This window comes from Lethenteron reissneri, chromosome 25 (genome assembly GCF_015708825.2).
Source record: "Lethenteron reissneri isolate LAM-NWPU_2019-01 chromosome 25, ASM1570882v1, whole genome shotgun sequence".
NCBI lineage: Eukaryota > Metazoa > Chordata > Hyperoartia > Petromyzontiformes > Petromyzontidae > Lethenteron > Lethenteron reissneri.
The window spans coordinates 1,683,388-1,705,687 of NC_083803.1; the positions used below are offsets into that span (position 1 = coordinate 1,683,388).

Genomic DNA, 22,300 nt, shown 5'->3' on the forward strand with positions numbered 1-22,300 from the left:
CGGTGGTTGAACAGATTACTAAAGGCAATATACAAAAACAACTTCAACGTTATATTGAACCAGCTTTGTGAAACCCCGTGACCCATACGGCGTAGGACTTTAGCAGCTGTTTTAGACTAATTTCAGGGTGCTGATTCCAAATCTGATCTCAGATTTGCTCTATCACATCTCATTTTTATGCTATCAGCATATCCCATTTTCATTGATTTTACCCGAAATTAACTCTGTCACTTATGATTGCAAGTTGTTGCAAGTCAGTGACTGCTTTAGTGTTAAAATATGGTGCTGTATTTTAGGATAGTGTGTTTATAATATCATTTTATGTAGATATCCACATTTATTTAATATTTTTCTTCTGCAGTTTTTATTGAAAATGCAATATTTGATATCTCAAAAACCTGATGTGATAGACAAAAACTGATGCCAGATTTGGAATCAGCACCCCAAAATTATCTTAAAACCGTTGGAATACCTTATGCCAGAAAACGTGTGTTGACCAGTGAATTATTGCAGCATTGTACAAGATTCGATATCACAAGTATAGCTAGTACTTGAGATTGAATTAAAATAATGGCATGAGTCTACACACTTGCTCGGCAAAAATGAGTGGCGGCGTGCTAACATTTTGAAATTCGTCATCACGCGAATCACTTATGATTTGTGAAGTGAGCCCCCTTGTCATCGAGGCCATCACCACCACCAACCACCACCTACACCCACCACCAACCACCAACTACACCAACCACCACCACCCACCATCAACCACCCATCACCCACCACCACCAATCACCACCACCACCAACCAACACCACCAATCACCACCACCAACCACCCACCACCACCCACCACCACCACCCACCACCTCCACCCACCACCACCACCACCCACCACCTCCACCACCACTCCTGTGCCGTGCATCTTGGCCAGGAATATTCGCGCCCTGGCGCCCTCTGCTGGCGACCCTGGGGGGCTGATCAGGGGACTCGTGGAGGAAGCGGCAGCGAGGCTACAGCAAACAGCAGCCGGAGAGGGGCAAGAGGCGGCCTCCAAGCATGGCGAGTGAATGTCTTTCTCTAAATGACAAGCTCCCTGCGCCACATTCACTCTCCCCCTAACCCTCCTGTCTCCTCGCTCTGAGATCGGCGCTCGGTCCCACACTCTCGTCTCTACGCTCTCTTCTCGATTCGTCGCACTCCTGTGCGCTCACGGCAGACACCGGTGACGATTATCTGAAGCGGTCCTGGGCCTCCCCTTAGATCCACTCGGCCTCAAACGAGTAGCCGGTGCGTTCATGCGGTAAACATCGCCCGCTGATGGAGACAACAACGGCGGCCGTGCGTGCTCTGTGCCGCATGTGCCACCCCACACAACCTTTCGTACGCCGCGGCCTTCCCACAGGCGCTACTCGCTCGCGAACGGCCCCTTGGCCCCCCAGCAGCCCGGTGTGAGCTACACGTGGGGGGGGGGGGGGGTCCCTTCTTTGTGCTCATGGCCGCGCCCTTGCGCGCACGTGGTGGCCACGTGCCGGGTACAGTGCCGCTGTCACCGGGTGCCCAGCGCACGTGGCGGCTACGGCGCCACGTGCGCTGGGCACGTGGCGCCGTTATTGCTGCCCGTAATCTCCAGTCACCGTGTCTTAACTTCACCATTGTCGTGCTTTAACGACACCGTTGTCGTTTCCTGGAAATTGTTCACACGATTGGGATGGATTTCGATTCCGACATTGGTGCACCGGATCTCGTGTGGTTGTTATACGAGATGACAATTGAACGCCGATTGATTCTCTGTAGCGAGTGACATCGGGGGATTGTCGGGCACGTTCAGTCAGGATGGATGTATGTTGCGCTCTTTCGAATCTGGGTTCGGATAGAGACGTTGACGGCCTCAATTTGTCTATCCACTGCTGGATTAAGACCTTCCTGCACCTCACCAATCGGACATTCATCTGATGTGATCATTAAATACAGGCGACCGTTTTCAGGCGAGGAATCGAAAAATGTCTCTTACAAAATGTTGACTTCCCGAGGACGTTGCAGACAAAATCATGTCCGTCCTTTTCACAAGTTACATGATCATTCCACAAGGCACAGTAATAACACGATATAAAATTTGGTTGTCCAGTATTATTGGACATTTTCAGTTGGTAGTGTTGAAGGAAATTTTTCCCTTTTTGTTTCCATGTATCACAGAAGAGTAAAAAAACCGAACAAACATACAATGGGCTAGCTGGAAAGGGCAGTGCCACACGTTATTCAAGTACTGTAACTTCTAAATGATGCATCACATTCCCTAATTGACAATGACCATTGCAATAGTTACAAATGGCAGTGTGTACCTTAATTACACATGTCTGTTCAATGAAATAAGTGCAACCTGTGAAATTAATGTTGGTATTTTACGTAAAATGTTCAACGTTTTTGAAGAAAAATATATTTCGTTTTAAACAATATTGAATGTCACCAGTCAGCTTGCAATACTATATTTATTACGAAAAAGGGTATTGAGGTACTGGATATTATGATAAATGTCTATTCCCATTGAGGTCCCACTTAAGTTGCCCTTTAAAACAGTTGTTCATGTGCTTGCAGTTCAACTTGAATCGCGGATGGCGTGCATTGCGAAGTTGTCGCCTTGGCTATGGACAGCATACGAACTGCAGCAAAGCCACCCAGAAAGACTCTGCCGAAGTGCCCATTATTTGTATTCCACACAAGATACAGCAGCGCATTGAAAACGTTCAGAAGCTCAAAACTAACAGGTATGGTACGAGTGAAGGTCCGGATTTGTGCTTGGAAACAATTAAATATATTTCAACATTTATTTATATATACCATTATAAATGTTCTGATTAGTACATTTTTTATTGTTTAACGTAAGATTGATGACGTTTTTTTGTTGTAGGTCACTAAAAGTATACACAATGCGAGCCGGAAAGATGCTGATCCGTGCCCGGAGGCCAGAATATAATCAGCATTCCAGCATCACTCACAGCAAGTTCGCTTTTCCCCGGCTTGCCTCTCAGGGCTGGAAACACAACAAATCCATTGGAGATTTCTTTATCATAAACAGAATGCAAGAGGTATGTGAGATCATAGCATCCACTTCGAAGACAGAAGAAATGTAAATATATCAATATAAAACCTCAAGATGTTCCGCATGGGAGGCAGTGTAATTCTTAAGGCATGATGCCGATAATGAATGTAGCATCACGTGTTTAATGTGACTGGATACATTTCACCACGTGCACAACAGACGATTGTGGACATGAAGTTGAACTATGTCGTGCTGAGCAGAATGTGGGACTCCTTTATACATTCTTTGTTCCAAAGCATGCATGAGTTCAATCTTGATTTGAAGCTTTCGGGACTACAGGAAACCATACTCTCTGGTTCTTTCGGTAAAGTCGCGTAGATAGAAAAAAATGATAAAAGAACACGACGTTTCTGTCGCAACACCTGATGACGGACGCTTGTATTACGACCGAAACGTCGTGTTCTTGTATTATTTTTTCTACCTATGTGACTTTACCGAAAGAATCAGAGAGCATGCATGAGTTGTGTAACTGATGGCTTGGATTACAGTTTGTATTATATCCTCGTCGGAGCATTAACTTTCTGAAGTTATATGTAAGCATATATTTTTTTTATTTTACCAGGTAAGGCCCACTGAGCTATGTAGCTCTTTTTCAGAAGCGACCTGGCAACAGACGATAGCTCAATGAAGTGGCTTATGATGTGGAAATGTATATCAGCCAAATACTCTAAACGCATGTTTCTAAATGTGGAGGAAAAAAACTGGAGGACCCAGAGACAAATCCACGCAATTAGAGGTGGAACATGCAACCTCCAAATATACAACAGGATCAAACCCACGACCTCCTGTATACCAGGCGAGGTAGTTAACATCTCACCACTGTGGATATGGCTATGATGTGGTGTTCATTGGTGTGCTCTTTTTCAGAATCCAATGGAACCTATTGTGGAAATTGAAGGGGACGGCAAAGAAATACAAACCAATGCCAACAGCTTTAGATCGTTTCGAATGTCTGCGGAGGTGATGCAGGCATTGTCCAGCCAAGGCATCCAGGCTCCTACTCCAGTACAGGTGGGCATGCAGTTGTTTTGTATAAATGTGAGACATCATTTACTTGTTGGATGGAAAGCAGTTTCTGCAAATAAGTTTTTGGTAAAAAAAATGATGTTGAAAACAAGGTAGGAAAGTTGTTTATGGCAGCAAATCAATGAGGACCATAATATATTATGTGGAATTGTGCGGCTTACCAATGTCGACATGCAGTGGTAAAGAAAACCTGCAGTTTAAATTTACTTTTTGGTCTTGATAGAAGTTTCAGTACAGGATTTTGCATTGAATTCACTATCGTGTGGGAATAGAAATGCTTTAATTGGAATATGAAGAGTGGCATCATGTTCAAGCCATCCATCAATCGGTTTGCCAGGACAGCTGTGGTCTGTTGTGTTAATCCTCAATGACTTATGCATATGGCCTCATATCAGGTGTCATTGACAGTAGCAGGTGGAGTATTTGGCAATTTTATGGATCCAGTAGCATTCCCACAAGGTTTCAGGTTTTAGTTAGGTCAGTGAGAGACATCTTCCTGATTTGACTTGGTGAGCTATAGGGCTTTTTTGTTGTCAATGGAGATCTCTATGGTTTTATGAGCAGTGGTGAATTCGTCCGTGGGTGCAATGCGCCGAAGGAGTGCGATGTCTGATCAAGCACATCAGTGTCCTAAACCTCTGCAGCGTCGTGCTTTCTACCTGTGTTGCGTTTAAAGTCATACCACTTTATACCAAGCAGAGTTGGTAACCCATGTAAAACGCCTCTAAGCTTTGTGTTGTTAATAGCTGATGGGCTACAGTACTTTTTGATGGACTCCCCACCCCATGTCGGTTGTTGGGGTTGTTTGACAATACTTGACCATGCCGGTCAGTGTGAGTCTGACTGGAGTGGGGGGTGGTGGCGAGGGTCAGTTCACATTGAGTAACCACTGATGTCAGCCATGGCCAAGAATCAAACTAAGGTGTCAAAGGTAGTGCAATAACCACTACGCCACTGCTCAACCCCATTTAGTGTGCATACTATATAGCCCAATAAAATGTTTGTATTTTAATGTCCTGTACTTTGTTTAAACAATATCGCGAGTTTAAACATTGACCGCTTTATTTAATTTTTTTCAGATTCAAACAATTCCGCTAATCATGAAGGGATCCCATGTTCTCTGTGCAGCTGCTACAGGTGAGCCTGAATACAGACATAGCACGTGCTGCACAGACCACTACATTCTTATCCTTAACTCATGGATTCTGATGAAGCCAATGAACAATCCACAGATGAGCATGGAGATCCATTTAGGGATACCCCACTATAATAATTATAATAATGAAAAATGACACGGAAAACACAATCTCCTCTTGTGATTCGGAGCCACTGCTTTCACAACATTCAATCACCTGTTCAGAAGAAAGTGAGAGGATTATTATTCATACATCAATTGGGTATATAAACGGATCATCCTGTATTTGAGGTGAATCATATTTAGAGCTAAATACAGCCACCGGTTTCCCTTAATGCACAAATTTCGTTACTTTTGCCAAAATGTGCAGAATTGATGTTGGAAAGAATATTGCATATTTAGAAACTGTTTGGTAATTCATCGCAGCACACAAATTAACTGTGCAGTACAGTAACTTTATCACTGCTCCATTGTGTTTCCTGCATATTGTTACCACAATATTTTCCTTGTGTATTTGGAAGCGCTAAACCGGTGATTGATTATGAGTTTAAATAGAGACGCTCTTTGTTTATGTATGTATGTTGAACGTATAACCAGAGTCCTTTGAGACCAGCAGTGTCTTAGTTCTATTACCCCATTGTAACTGAACTAAGTAGTTAAACATTGGGATTAGCATCCTCAATACCGATGATGTAAATATATTTGTTTCCTCTGTGAATTGAAGCTCCACTCAATTTGGAAAATGAGTTAATTTTTTGAAATGCTGATTTTTGAAGGACGTGCAATGTGTTTTTTGTGCCATTTCTTACAATTTGTCAAGTGCGACGGAAAATGTTCCTTTGCTATACATTTATCCATTGGTTTTCGTATGCTCATGCTTGCACTGTGCCGCTTACCAAGTCCACCCGACTACATGTCGATCGTTATCTTACGTGTCACCTTCACATCTTATAACCGCGTTCGTGGTTTTCCAAGTTGTGCTCCAAGTGAGAGACGTTGTCTCTCTGCAGGCAGTGGCAAAACGCTCTGCTACCTGCTGCCGATCGTGGAGCAGCTCCGGGACGAGGAGAAGAAGGGTGGCGTGACGACGCAGCTGCGATGTCCACGCAGCGTGATCATTGTTCCCTCCCGTGAGCTCCTCGACCAAGTCAAAGTGAGAAAGGCAAACGTCTCGCCAAGACTGAAAAAGATGTCCTGTATTGTAACTGTGCACTTGCGTATCGGGGGGGGGGGGGGGGGGGGGGTGAGCGGAGTAAACTTGGTCTAAAAAAGTAAAGGTGCAGCTCTACAATTTTTTGCTAACGCCATTGTTGGCAAAAGGGTCTCGGCTAGAGTCAGCTGTATCAGGGCTCCTCTAGAGGGTATTTAGCCAATTCTTACACACTTGCCAGATTTCTCGGAAGACATGGAAGTACTCGGACTTTAGCACACTATACAAGACTTGCTGAACAACTCACTGTGGCGTACCCATTTGTGTTGCTGGGTGGACAGAGGGCCGGGGGATTTAAGAAACGTGTTCCCATATTTTCAACTGTCGCACTGGGAGCTCAAAACGAGCCAAAGATTTCTGTATTGCAAATTCAGTGTGCTAAGCTTTACACCATTGTAGCAATCCAAAACTTGCTCTCATTGAATTTAAATCCTTGCTTTACATACATTTGATTAAGGGACGGGTCATTGTAACTTTTACCCAGGAACTATTTCATTTAAATTCTATGTACTGTACATTTATATCGTATATGCGTGGTGTCTGATTTAATGCTGTTGTGTGTGTTTTTTCTTGGTACAAATACTAAATGTCATGATCTTAGAAGGACCACCAGCATTGATCTCTGTGATGGTAAACCATCGTATAACAGTTCTGTTCTGAATCGTGACAAGCACCTCAGCTACAAGACCCACCACGACAATTGTGGCACCAGATAAAAGCGGGGAACATCTGCTGGATCCCCCCAAACATCAAACCTGTGAACACGATCACACACATGCGCAGTGACTACAGGAAAATTATTTCCACCAGTCCACAGATCTGACTCAGTGTCTGCAAATGCCTTGCTTGTGCATTCATTATATGTTGGGCTGAGTTTTGTTGATTCTGCTGCAGCAAAATTTCTCGTACGGATAAATTACCATCATACGTCATAATGTATCTTATATCAAAGGGAAGTCTAGAGACAAAATGTCTCAATGCATTGCTGAATAATGTTTCCTTCAACATTTGGAAGAAAAATACCCACATCACTGATATTTTATGCCAAGTTTTCCCCTTTTTCGGCTGATAATTGGTGACTAAGTGCGATCTGCCAATGCATGAATCAGGCCTAATAAGTTAATGAATCAAAGGAACACTTTGGAAAACGCAAGGTACAGGGCAGTGTGACATTGTAAAATATTTTTAGTCCTCGAGTTTTTTTAATAGAAATCCTAGATGCGAAATGACATTTAAATGGGAAGAAATGTAACATATATATAAAAGGGAAATTTGTGAATGTGTGTCTGTTCGAAATGTTTACCATACTTCCCAACATGCAACAAACTTGAAATTTGGCATGTGGGTATCTTCCAGACTGTACACAATGCAAAACGTATAAAAATAGACTTTTGTATTTTGTGGGGGGGGGGTGCAATAATGGATATATTTTGCACGGCAAGTGAGCATAGGCCGTGTATTAATCTAAGACAAAAATCCAAGTCTCGGGCGAAGCCGGGTAGTAAAGCTAGTAAAGTCATAAATTGACATGAAATTTAAATAACAAGTAAAATTATTTACGGGAATGCAAGAAAATCATAATGCCATCACCACAGCGTGTTAACAACCCATTATTTAGTTTTCGTGTAAAGAAATGGAAAAAATATTCATAGCATTTAAGGCTTCCCTGACATGCCTGTACTATATTAACAATGGGCACAGGAGTGCTCACAAACTACCATTTATCATGTGTTTGTGTCAAATATTTCTGCAGATACCTAAAGTAGCAACTACATTGATGGTGGTAACATTTATTTATTGATGCTGGAAAAATGATACTATTGTTTTGCAGGCAGTTGCCAAAAGTCTGACCCATCATGCACCTCTGCGTGTTGAGGCCCTTGGCTGTGGACATAGTATGGTAAGAGATGATTGCTGCCATTTCATAACCAGTGTGTTCTCCTATGACCCGTGTTTTAGATATAACGCGAATTAGATATAACGCGAATTAGATATAACGCGATGAATTTATGAGGGAACACATTTTTTTATAACTCGCATGTGAATTAGATATAACGCGATTTTAACAGAACTATGTCGCGCGAGTAGGAATAAGCGGTTGTAGCATCATCACACAAGGCGGGATGCTGCTGGATGCTTCTAGATGCTACCCACGCGCCCCAGTCTTTGTCCAGCCTGCATATGCATCTCACGTGTTATTGTGGACTGTGCTTTACCCTAATATATTATTTATTATCACGCGATTTTTCCAAAACGCGTTGTTCTTCAGGAACACAACAACTACCGCGTTGTAGGAGAACAGACTGTACTAACCGAGTGTGCACGGGTTTTCCTCTGTGAGGGAGGGAAATACCAAAGTGCGATGACTCGAGTACTACCAGTTAATGAATAAACCACAAGCACAGATACACACACACACACAGCACCATATTACTCACATACAAACTAGATTTGAAGCTTTCGTGACTGCAAGAATTACTCTTTGATTCTTTCGGTAAAGTCACGTAGAAATAAAATGAATAATAGAATACGATGTTTCTATTGCAACACAAGCAACCGTCATTAGGTGTGAACGAATGCAAGCTCGGAGAGAGACACATACAGAGAGAGACAAACACAGACACGAAGAGAGATGCATACACAGAGAGAGAGACACACAGAGAGAGATAAACACACAGAGACACACACGCTCTGTGTGTTTCTCTCTGTTTGTTTCTCTCTGTGTCTGTGTTTGTCTCTCTCTCTGTGTATGTGTCTCCGAGCTTGCATTCATTCACACCTGATGACGGTTGCTTGTGTTGAAATCGAAATGTTGTCTATTCTATTATTTATTTTATTTCTTCGTGACTTTACCGAAAGAACCAAAGAGTACTCGCATACATTTACAATCGACGAATATATTACTGATTGAATAAGCAATTCACTTGTGTTAAGTATTTTCTGTTTTAGTTATCAGTATTAAACCTTCTTGATTACTCTTTGATAAATCACATTAAAGCTATATAATGTTATATTATTGATGTCTCTTGAAACACCTTTCCAGGCTTGATAGCACAGCAACCAGATGTGTTTAGCATTGAAACCAAATGCGTGCTTGTGATATGGACTAATGAAGGCTTACCACATCCGCTTTTGTTATGTCGAATTGCAATAACGTTGGTCACTTGGTAATTTATACAAGGATGTAGAATATATGATAACACTAACATTATCCAGCAATTTCACTGGGTTTCAGGACATTTTTAGGAGTGTCCTTGTTTTGAACGTTAGGCCATCTGCTAAATGAGCATTTTGGGCTACCCACAAATATAATTGCGTGACATAAAAACCCATTGTAGATAGATCAGAAACCTATTTTTATATTGCCACAGACTGGCTACCTTACAGCCATGCAGACGGGGAATCTCATAAATGTGCGTTATTGATTCCAGGGCTGTGCCACCGAATCTTACCACCTGTCATGGTTTTCCCAAGTTCCTCCTCTTTTTGAGGAAGCTGTCCTGGGAAATCTATAAGTCTTCACAGGACAATAAAAGTCCCGTTTTTTAGTAATTTGCATAACAATACACCACTAAAGACTTACTTGTAATTCCCCCCTCTTCCACTATTGTGAAATAATATTTTCAAATTATGTCCCGAATTTTTGTACCTCACAGTTGTGGGGTGATTAATAAGTTTCAGGTTAAGTGTATGGTCATGTGTTGAATAAAATGGCCATGGCTTTATGATTATGTCCTGCCTTTTACATTCTCTTTAAAGTGAAGTGCACTTGATGTTTCAGAGTCAAGTGCGGCAATTTCTGGACTCCCACTTGATTGACGTTCTAATTACAACACCTGGCACGCTCTGGAGAGTCCTGAAGCAAGGTGAGGTTGTGCTGACCCGGCCGTCAGACTCTAAGGAAGTGATTCTTTTCTTTCACCGATTGCACAACTGGAACACACCTCACGACAAGACACAATAAATGTGTTCTGTGCATCTTGCTGTCTCTCGGTTGTGATGAATTCACATTTTCAGGTGTTTTAGATTAAAGTGCAATTGATGTTCTGGCCACTTCCGTAACATAAATTGCAACCTGCAATGTATTACAGTTTAATCAGATTTTTATAGAATACTTAACTAAAGCAGTTTAAACTCACCGGTACTATATTTTGGTTTTATTTATTGTTATAATGCAGCGTGTTTGGGTTTTTACTGGCGTGTCAGTGTTTTATTCGTGTAAGATTTTTGTTTGTTTTTACCTCTGATGTACAGCACATGGAGATTAGTAATTTTAAATGCGCTTTATAAAAATTTGTTTATTATTTCTATTATATTTATTTAACAGATCTTTACTCGATGTCTGTTAACCAACTGGAATGGTATTGAATAAAGTGAAGGTCATGAAACCAGAATACAATTGATAAAAAACGCATGTCAAATAATTTTTTTGGAATTAATCACTTACAACTACGCTATATCCATACGATCTTTATTACCAGGGTGTCATTAAAACACGTTTCACTTTTATGCTCCTTCATTATGAAGAGACATATCATTAATTTGAAACTGAATTGGTTATTGAGGCGTAGCTCATCTGAGTCCACGATGTAAGATTTACAATAAAAAAAACACATCAACAACGCGCAGTTCCAGTGATATGCAACGGCGGCAATGAAATAAGATTTTGAAAGGGAGACTTGCGCGATTAATTCTTTGAGCCAGCCCCTGTGTGGATGCCTGAGAAGCAGTGGCTACAGCAGCGTAATAAAAGCGTATGGCCTCATCTTTTACTTTTTTAGCATGGTCCATGGTGTAACTCATTGTCCAGTTTGGCAAAAGGGGAACTTCAGCCCACCTCAGTTATGATGTGACAATGGGTATATATATATTTCTAATTTAAAATGTGCACCATTATGGACAGATTTGGAATTTTGGTGATGAAACTGGCCACACAATGTCCTGTTCCTGCACATCGCAGAACATTGTGAGTTTTGCAAACGCAAAGCAAATGCCCTCTGGAGGGGCTCTCTAGTGCTCTCCCTAGTGTTGGCATGTATTCGTATTTTTTGTCAAACATTACTGGGGGATTCCGAAAGCAATAAAACACCCTTTGTGCAGCTCAGTCTCTTGTGTGTCACTGGTGCTCATGAGGCATTCCAGCTGCATTCTGTTGAACCTTATGACCTGAGGGGCATCTGTATTGCAACCGTTTTTAATTTGTTTTGCACTTTAGGAGCGATTATATTTTATAACCGTGTTAGGTCTAATATGGGGAATTTTATTTGGAGAATGTTCCGTGCCTCTCATTATATACTTACATATATATTTGATATAACATGGACCAAGCAAAGTTTTGAAAAAAACATGTATCGCCTCACAGAATGGTCACAATTTTTAATAAAAGGCAAGTGTGAAAGTTGCCTTAAATCACTCCTTTAAAAAAATTTGTTCCTTCTATTTGATCAATACCAGATTTTTAGGCCTCAAAACAATCCCCATTCTGCTCTTCGTTGGTGAACTGCCTTTAACTTTTGAATCATTTCAGACCTGTTGGATTTCTCTGCCTTGAGACACTTTGTGTTGGACGAAGTGGACACCCTGTTGGACGACAGCTTTAACTCGGAGCTGCAGAGTATCTTCACACATATCAACGTGAGCAGCGGCGTTGTTTGCCTTCAATATGTCACGCTGTTAGTAGTGCAGTCGTGCACTTACCTTTTAAAATGTGCCGCTTTCCGTTTCAAGGGTAAAGGTGCAACTCTCCATTTATTGCTCATGCCACTGCCGAAATAAGGGCTTCCACCAGAAAGCGCTTGTAGAGGGTATTTTAGATTTCTCTTCCATGCTGGCCAGATATCTTAGAAAAAGTGGGAGTACCCACACTTTGCCCCACCACCCACGACCTGCCGATTGACTCACTTCGGTGTGCCCATTTGTCCTGCTGGGCGGACGGAGGCGTTTCGATTTAAGATACTGTCACCGTTGCTTTCACTTGCCGTGCTGGGAGATTGAATCGAACAGGCGATGATCTCTGGATGCTAACCATTATACCATGGCAGGATTCTGAAACAAAAGTATAAACTTTTTAAGTACACCAAATTGTTACCAAAGACGTGAAATCATTCAACCCTAATTTAATTGTAATTCCAGTTCAGCCCTCTATGCTGGCGAATTGCCCGATGATGCTGGATGCAATTACCAGCGAAACGTCGTACTCAAATTGTAAATTGTTGTGGTTTCACGCTTCAACACACCGGTGGGCTAAAGCAGTGAACTAATTGTCTTTTGTCAACGTGACACTTTTTTACTGATTGGCCGTGTCGGGTGGTGGAGGGTTACGACACATTTATAAATAACGCGATCTAAACCCAAAAACGTTGATTATGATCCTCGGGTATTAACTATACATCGTAACATCATAAAAGTGCCTTTATTCTGGATTTGTGAGCATTAGGCACCAATTATGAACTGTAAAATAACAAAATATCTTCGCCTGCATCATTGCACTTCAGAATTTGAAAACGAAACCGCAAAGATCTTATGAATGTGAGCCTGACTTTGTAAGCTCCAGGCAACAACATTGAAATTTACGACTCCTAATGTGTCTTGTGCTATTTTGCTTCATATCGGTTGTATGTTTGACGCAGTAAAGGTTCTACATGCTCTTAACTTTCACTCCTCACGGATTCACTGTGTGCATACTTAGAGGATAGCATTGCTAAGTATTGAGACACCACTCCATAATTTCATTACATAATTTTGTGTATTTAATGGAAATTGCACATGAATAATATATCCTAGTTAAACCACCAATATCTATGCAATTACCAGTTTTATTGATTCTACCGTTTACATAAATCCTTGTCAGTTTACGCACGAGTACAATGGCCACCCTATAGATCTCTTTCATATTTCTGTACCCTGATTATAACTATAATATGCTCAGTCTAAAACTAATCTTGCCAAGCTGATGTCTGCTACAGAGAATATGTTGTTTATTTTCGTGCAATATATTTTTGTATTTGTCATGTGACACAGTAGTTTATGCTCGGATTTATATTTGCTTCATTGCTGGACTTTGTTTTGCTTTTGTGTTGTTGGTGAACTATGTCACTCTTGCGAATGAGACCCTTATCCGGGTTTGTGGAGTTATCACCTCGTTAAAAAAACACAATTGACACTTTAAACTTTGCTTAGAAGCTTTACACCCTCATAATCGACTCAGTAAATGCAAGGTCATCGTTTAATTGGTCAAATCAGAGTGTCTGCAACCAAGCAACTCGGTGGCGCTCACCACCGGGGTGGTCCTGAGATAACCGTGGACATTCCTCGTTACGATATCTGTCCATTGGACAACCACGCTTGATTTAATGGCAATTATTTCTCAGGTGCGGCAGAAACCCGATGCATCTGCAGGCCTACACCCGTGGGACGGGACGCAGCTCATTTTGATTGGAGCAACATTTCCACGCGGCGTTGACGAGCTGCTGGGACAAGTTATGGATGTAAGCAACGCAGTACGAACGCCGAGGTGAAGGTAAAGGTGTGATTGCTTGCTCACGCCACCGCTGGTGGAAGAGCCTCCATTGGACGGAGCTTTAGAGAGCCCCTCGAGAGGGTGTTTGGCCTACGCTTCCATCCTGGCCAGACGCGACCTGCTGATCGACTAACTGCGGTGTTCCCATTTATACTGCTGGGTCGTCAGAGGTTGGTTGATTGAACCGGCGGCCTCTGTATTGCAAGTCAAGTGTATTTACCATTGCACCATCCTACACTGATCAGTCATGTAATGTTTATATATGTTAGAACATATACACATGCTTTCAAATTTCCTGAACTGGGAGCCTCAGAACCAGTTCAGATATTCGCCACTGATGTTCACTATGGCCGTGAACCAAACTCGGATCGTCAGGTTCGTAGCGCAGTGCACTGTCTACTGCACCACTGCTCACAATATGTATTACATAGGTGCACAACCACCTATTTCACAGACATCTTTCATTGCTTTGTGTGGATTTAATTCCTGTGAATAGACCAAACGGTGACTTGAGTATGCTTTGGATGCCAATTGTGTTTTGCTTATTGTGAGCACTCGCACAAAGTGTTGTTCATACGTATTACACAGTGCAGGATGAGTGGTGTGCTAACCAAAAATAATTGCACGCTTTCCAGACCTCCAGCTTCAGAGTGGTGCGCAGCAATTTCCTGCACTGTGTGCCTCCTCATGTGGAACAGACGTTCATGAGGGTAAATAACGATGACAAATTAGGTAAGGAACCATTTTATGACTTTGGTTTTGCCTGATTATAAAATATATATGCATGTTTAAAATGTGGACAATGTTAGTCGAAAATTGCATTTTATATTGACCTGTCACTTTTTGCAAGACATTATTATTTTTGGGATTTGGATGGGCAGGGAGAGAGCAGGCTTGGTTGGGATGGGGAGCATACTGTAGTTGGTCACACCGTTGAACAGAGCAGGTGACGGAACATGCCCATGACAAAATTCACTCCTGCTTCTCGCCTCAAGCACCTCTTGATGTTTTTTTTACCAAGCATTGTTCAATACTTTGACTTTGCAATTGCTTAAAAATGGTAGAAAAGTGCAACAAGCACATTACCACCGTCTTCACGTGTTATCCTTGACGTAGCTGACTGCAGATACAAAGTGTAAACAATATTCACTTGAGGCATACTTTTGTGATTTATTCATCGATTCCAGGAGCTGGGTGCTCATTTGTTTCTGTTATTCCCAACATCATGGGCATGCCGTTGTGATGGACTTTAGTATGATAATAAGCTCAACACTGAATAATAGGAGGTTCTGCTGTACCTAATGCTGTGTACGCACCCGGGTTGTTGATGAACATTACGTGAGAATGTGTTTCTTTTGCAGCCACTCTGATAGATCTGTTAAAGAAGAGAGACGGACACTCGCAGTCTGGTGTCATCGTCTTCTGTAACAAAGCGACCACGGTCAATTGGATCGGATACATGCTCGATGCAAATCACGTTAAGCACGTCCGCCTGCAGGGAACAATGCCTTTTGAGGTAGGCACTCATTGATGGAATAATTAGCACAGTGTTTGTTGTCCTTCCCCAAGCCCATTGTTCTTGCATATGCATAATGCATGTTGATTACCATATCGATAACCCAAACTGCAATGGATGCCCATAGTCATTTATATGCGTTCATGAATCCCCCCCCTAAACTTCACACAAGAAGTGCTCACAAGCGATGTCATCACATCTAGCCCTCTATTTAAGGAACGAAACAGGAGGATTTCTCCAAAAATCTGGCTGTCGCCTGATGAAGCTAGTTGTAATTACTGGAAAAACGTCGTACTCAAGATTGTAAATGTTGTGGCTTTGCTCTTCAACACACCGGTGTGCTGTATTAGTGACGAATTGCCACGTTCTGTTTACGTGACAAACTTGACTAGTTGGCTGTGTCGGGTGGTGGCGGGTTTAACGACACATTTATATATTTATGCGATCTAGCCCAAAAAAAACCTGTGTAATGGATATTGGTCACGAAAGCCGACGTGTTAAATGGTATACATTATCGCTTAACCACAGTTTGGTTTTCCGCTACCCGTGATTTCAAATCTCCAGCCGTGTTCAAACAATCCACCACCAGTGGCACATCAAGAGCGTGTCCCCACCACGCTTGCCCGCGTACAGTACCTGCCCGCATTGTTCAATGGTGTGCAGCAGTCATCAAAGCGTAGCAGTGCTGTAATTTATACCTCGTGAAAGTGTACTATAATTACAGTACAATACTACAATTTTTTTCCCTTAATAATGGTCCCTAAGCGTTGGGCTGGTGATGAAGGTGAGCAAAATGTGAAGAGGGCAAGGAAAGTGGTTTGTCTTGAAAGAAAAAAGTTGAGTTGCTCGATCGTCTTGCGCGGGCACATCCCGCTGGTAAACAAACGTGGCATAGAATAGGAAGCCAACACACAACAGCCGGGATGACCCAGGACCAAATGGAGGGGGGGGGGGACTGCCTGGAGAAGAACTTGCACAGGGCAGGACAGTCCATCGATGTAGAGGCGTTAATTGGTACTCCCCACCCTGTTGGCTGGCAGCTCCCCCTTCTCGTCAACAGGGGGCGGAAGCGGGGTCACGCCACTGTCAGTGACCGTGGCCCAAGGGGCCAACGACAATCCCTGGGAAGCGGATCCTGGGACACATTCCCGGACCCCGGGATGGGGGACTGGGGGATGATGTCACCTTCCAGAAAGTTCTGGAAGGGAGGTATGGCTAGGGCAGAGCAAGCCACGAACCAGTATATAAGCCGGACCTCTCAAGGGTCTGGGGCAGTCACTGCGGCGTCGGTAGCCGGAGACGGCATAAACTATCATCTGACCTGACTCCACATGTGTTTTACAAAGTTGATTTTTATTAAATGACGTATCAAGTTTGATGGATGTATGTAATGCTTGTTTTGCAGATGCGGGTTGATATTCTGAAGAGGTTTCGCGAGAAGGATGCTGCTGTTTTGGTTTGCACGGACATCGGATCGCGGGGCCTGGACACAGTGAGAGTAAGAGGATTATTTTTTACCACGGTTACTAAATACAGGTCCAAAGGTCTACAAATGGCCAGCACCTTCTTTAAATTATATCGCGCCCTACATAGCCGATTTCCCGCACCTCCGATTAGCACGGTTGGCTACGTACGGTACGAAATAAGTTCAACATACATAACACTATGTAACACAATTTTTTTTCCTGGGTAGTAAGTGTTCTTTCGTATAGCTTATGCCTAAAAAGTATAGAAAATGGCTATTATTCCCCACAAACTTTGCTTTTGTGACCAGGACAGTGATATTTTGAAATGTACCTATTTTCAATGATAAAACAGACGAATTTGTGTCTTTTCGTTCACATCAAGTCAGAAAAAAAAACATATAATTCAAAATGTACATGTATTTATACTAAAGTAATACAAAAATTACTACAAAAGATTTTGAAGCGAGTAGTTTTTCGAGATTTACGATTATACTGTAAATCACTTTCACGAATCAGCCCCCAAATGTAGTCTCCAATCATGTTCTCGTTATACTGTCCTTGGTAGCGACGTTCAAAGTCCAGTATATCCTGGTGGAAGCGCTCGCCTTGCTCCTCCGAGTACGCTCCCATGTTCTCCTAGAATTTATCCAAATGAGCATCAAGGATATGGACTTTGAGGGATATCCTACAGCCCATTGTGCCGTAGTTCTTCAGAGTTTCAACCAACTCTACATAGTTTGACCTTGTGATTCCCCAGGAAGCCACGAACCACTGCGACAAAGCTGTTCCAAGCTGATTTCTCCTTCCACTGAGCTTCTTGAATAATTAATTGCATTCCAGGATCTTCTCTATCTGTGGTCCGACTAAGTCACCGGTTTTGACCTTTGCCTCAGACAGCTTAGGGAAGATGTCTTGAAGGTACTTGAAGGCTGCCTACTCCTTATCTCCAGCTCTGCCAAATTATTTCACAAGGCCCAATTTGATGTGCAGTGGTGGCATCAGCACCTTCCGGGGGTCCACCGGTGCCTCCAAGAATACACAGTGTATAATCGGAGGTGTGGGAGAAAGACAACAAACTAAATGGTGTTATCAGAACATAACACTGCATTGGGTGGGACAGATGCTGAAATTATAGTAGATAGAATTGTTAATAGCTTGTTTTTCCACCTCCTTATTCAGGTGGAAACGGTAATAAATTACGATTTCCCGACATGCCTATCGGATTACCTGCACCGCGTGGGCCGCGTAGGCCGGGTGGGGAGCCTGGTGAGGGGCTCCGTCGTCAACATCGTCACTCACCCCTGGGATGTGGAGTTGGTGCAGAAGATTGAGGTACGGCTCTTGCCTTCTATTGAGTTTGTCACCTCGGGATGAAACGTGAGGTTTTTTAAATTTATATTTGTCCCCCGCGGCCAGCCCAGCCCAGGACACGCTGGTGGGACTATGTCATTTGGCTGGCCTGGGAACGTTTGGCAATCCCCCAGGAAGAGCTAGCGTCTGTCGCCAGGGAAGGGGAGGTCTGGACCACCCTACTCAACATGCTGCCGCCACGACCCTCGCCAGGAGAAGCGGATTGAGAAACGAACATTTGTGAACTTTTTCAGTGCAAATGTTAAATATTTAAACGGATAGTAAATGATAAAGGTGTAACCCTACAATGGCTTTCTCCAGCCATTACTGTCAAAATGCCTTTCACTATAGCAAGGTCTTCAGTTCCTCTAGACGATATTTGACCTCTTCCATGCTGATCTGACATCTTTGAAGAGGTGGGAGTAGCCACACCTTATCCGATCACACCTGACCTGCCAATAGACGCACTGGTGTACCCAGTTATACCGCTGGGTAAACAGAGACAGGGTGTTCTACGGTTCTTTCGGTAAAGTCACGTAGAAAAAAAAAATAACGACCGCTTGTGTTGCGATCGAAACGTGATGTTTTTAGTTATTTTTATTCACTTTATTTTTATTATTTATTATTTTTTCTATCTACGTGACTTTACTGAAAGAACCATAGAATATGAATTCCTGCAGTCATGAACGTTTTAAGTCAGAGACAGGGTGATTTAAGAAACTTCTGTTTCAACTCTGTGCTAGGAAAGAGAACTGGCGACCGCTGCATTGATTGCAATTCCACCGTGCTAATTATTCCATTAAGGCAGCAAAACCGATCAAAAATCTACTTAAAGTAATTCACAGGAAAGTTAACACTAAAAAACATTGTATTCATGACTTTCGCATTCTCTAAATCTGTCATTTTCCGACATGCATTTTCAAATTAATAATAAACGTATATTTTTGTACTTTCAGCTTTCGTCATATTTAAACCTCACTCAATAGCCTTAAGATAAATGTGCTTTTTTATGTTTAGTTTTAGTATAATTCTTGTTGCCAGAATTACCTGTTGTTTTACGGTGATGCTATGAAGTTTTAATGGGTGATGAGCAACTCGCTAAAACTAATAATATTTTCAGTTATCAGGATGTTTTGTTTCTCTGCAGAAAGCATTTTGTCAAGACACGACTTCTAAAATATTCCCCGCTTTGAAGACTGTAACGCTGTCGGCAACTTTGTGATATCGTTTGTCTCGCAGATTGCGGTGCGACGTCACATGCCACTGCCGGGTATCAACGCGAATATCAAACGCAAGCTCAAGAGCCGACATGACATTCACGAGGAAGCACAAAAGGAGAAGGGGGGGGAGGAGGAGGAGGAGGAAGAATCTTCCGAATTTATGCATTAACAAGTCAGGCAAAAATGTCAGTTTACCTTCCCCAATGAATTCACTTGTTGGTCTTCCTTGCGTAATATAATTATCCGCTCACAGCTGTTGAAACGTTTGGTTTGTATCGCCTATTACCATCAAGGCACTTTTTATCTAGATTGAAAACTCATTTCTTGAGAACTGCTTTTTTGTTTGGTTGTCCTTCAGCCGCACCTCCGATTTAGCACAGTTGACTACGTACGGTGCTGAAAAAGTTCATCGTACATACAAAGCCACCTTAGAATCTGCAAACGGTACAAAGACATTGCAAATATCAGAGCATTTATAGCTCGGGCTGAGCAGCTATATTGGCCTTCTCTGATCTGACATTGGTGTGACTAGGCCATTAAGAAGGCTGTCTCTGGTGTAGGCCAATCAGTTTCAAAGACGATAGAAATATTATCACCTGAGGACGTCTGCTTGCGTTGTGGCCGAAACGTCGTGAGAATTATTTTATAAAGTTTTATTTTTATTATTTTATTATTTCCATTCTACGTGACTTTACCGAAAAAACCAAGAAGATGAATCCCTGCAGTCACGAAAGCTTTAAATCGAAACAGAACATGTTTGTTTGTATGTATGTTCACCACAAGTACGTGTGGTTGATTCCTTGGCGTTTGGACATATCTGCAAACAGCACCACACGTCGAGCACCAGCGCCAGCGCCGTCGGGCACTCATTCAATTAATCTTTTGAGTAAAAACTCGCCCCCCGCTAAAGAGAGCATCGTAATACTTTACAGTATAAATTAAACGAAGGTAGTCTTACCTATAAAATCAAGACACATAAAAAATATCAAAATGAGAGGACATACTCAAGGAAAAGCTAAAAGGAAAAAATGAGTCTTGCAGAGTTTCCTCAATTGTTTGGGACTCAGAGCCAATCTGAGGGCCGGCGGAAGACGGTTCCAGATCTTGGGCACCACACTCGAGAAGGCCCCCTACTACGGCCCAGCGTAGAATGAAACATTGATCTGGTCCCAACAATTTATAAAGCAACGCAGTCCTCTATATACTTCAATGTTTTCAACCAATGAATGACCGTTTACATGTATGCATGTTGAACTTCTTTCACACTGTATGTCGCCGACCATTCTAATCAGAGGTGCGGGGGAAGGACAACAAACTAAACGCAAAAAAGCAGTTCTAAATAAATGAGTTTTCTATATGTATAAGTGTATAGCTTCAGTGGCTTCCGAATGTCAAGAAGAGCATTCCAGATGGCCGCAGAAGCACATCTGAAAACATGTGATGCAGTGACTGGTTTTGATGGCGAGCTAAAAGCCGCTGCGAGGATGTTCGCGCGATGGTTTATGCTCCTTGACGAGATCAGAAAGGTTTTGTGGTTCTTGTGTTGTTTGAGCACACAATTTGTCAAGTTTTGTCGATGTAAAAAAATCAAGAGTTTATCAAGAAAATGTCACGTGTGTCATAGTTTAACGTGGTAACTTTGATATTTATTGCATTGCATATTAACATTGTCAATGGTTATACCGCGGTACCCAATTCTGATTTGGAAATTCAGGCACTTGATTTCCGAATTTGTTCCTTCGGGTGTTGCGTAACAATTTTTAAACTCTCAGTAAAGTAAGAAAATATTTGTCGGTGGCAGTGTGAAAGTGAGAGATCTCAAATGTGCTCCTCTCTTGCCAGTTGTGTGAAACTTGTGGGCCCTGATGCGAGCCAAATTGGGAAATATTTGTGACACCGAATGTTACTGGTTCAGTGCATTCTTTCCGTGTGAAGAGTAGACCCAAATATTCTCAAAAAGGGGCTGTCTGTACCTCCCTCTCGTCGCAAGCTCCTTTGGCCTCCTTTGGCCAGCAGGTGCATGAGCAAGCAATTGTTGGGCTGCAACTTAGTATCTATTATCGAAGAGTATACGCTTGTGTGTATATAAATGTACCTTTACACATTTCCACACAATCTAATTTCATAACATAAATGTTATTGCACTAAAACATTAAGGCAGATGCATAATGAAGGCTAAAGTGATCCCAGAAGCAAACGTTTGTATAGGAATGTTTTCAGACTCTGCATTAATTAATGTTAATATAATGTACAGGATTATTTTGTTTGCGATTTAAGAGGATGTACATATTATATCTGGTGATAAAGTGTTCTTTTAATAAAAACATATTTCAAATGTGTTTAAAAATCCGGTTTTCTGGTACATAAGCGTTAATTAAACGACAAGTTTCGTAAGTAAAAATATAACCGCATGCCTTGTTTTTTCATGAATACCGTGATCTTATTGTTCCCACCTTGTCACCAGAAAGTAGACAGTGCATGGACTGTGTCGTCACAACGTCGTGTTACACTTGTTTCATGTTCATATTAAATGTTCTGTATTGAGTGAATGTCTTACATGTCGTGCACATGTATGTACACAGCAAGGGGCACAGAGCCAGACGAAGACACTTAAGGTGATTCAGAATTATTGGTGATTACACATCCTCCAAATGCTATTTGCATTTGGAGGATGTATGGGGCCTTCCATAAATGACGTCACGCGATTTTGGACGATTTTTAACCCCCCCCCCCCAATCACACAACGTCACAAAGTCAGACCCCCC

The 22,300-nt window shown here is 42.2% G+C and overlaps 1 protein-coding gene across 1 annotated transcript; it reads left to right on the plus strand.

Moving 5' to 3' along the window:
* Positions 1–955: 955 nt before the first annotated feature.
* LOC133346988 (probable ATP-dependent RNA helicase DDX28) lies at positions 956–21,325 on the plus strand. Its single transcript, XM_061558851.1, has 15 exons — positions 956–1,055; positions 2,589–2,758; positions 2,902–3,079; positions 3,961–4,104; positions 5,199–5,256; positions 6,265–6,407; positions 8,296–8,364; positions 10,246–10,330; positions 11,992–12,098; positions 13,835–13,951; positions 14,619–14,715; positions 15,345–15,499; positions 16,905–16,997; positions 18,145–18,297; positions 19,555–21,325. Exons 1-15 carry the CDS (start codon positions 1,053–1,055, stop codon positions 19,702–19,704), a joined length of 1,722 nt encoding a protein of 573 aa, XP_061414835.1. The 5' UTR covers positions 956–1,052; the 3' UTR covers positions 19,705–21,325.
* The last annotated feature ends 975 nt before the right edge of the window (positions 21,326–22,300 follow it).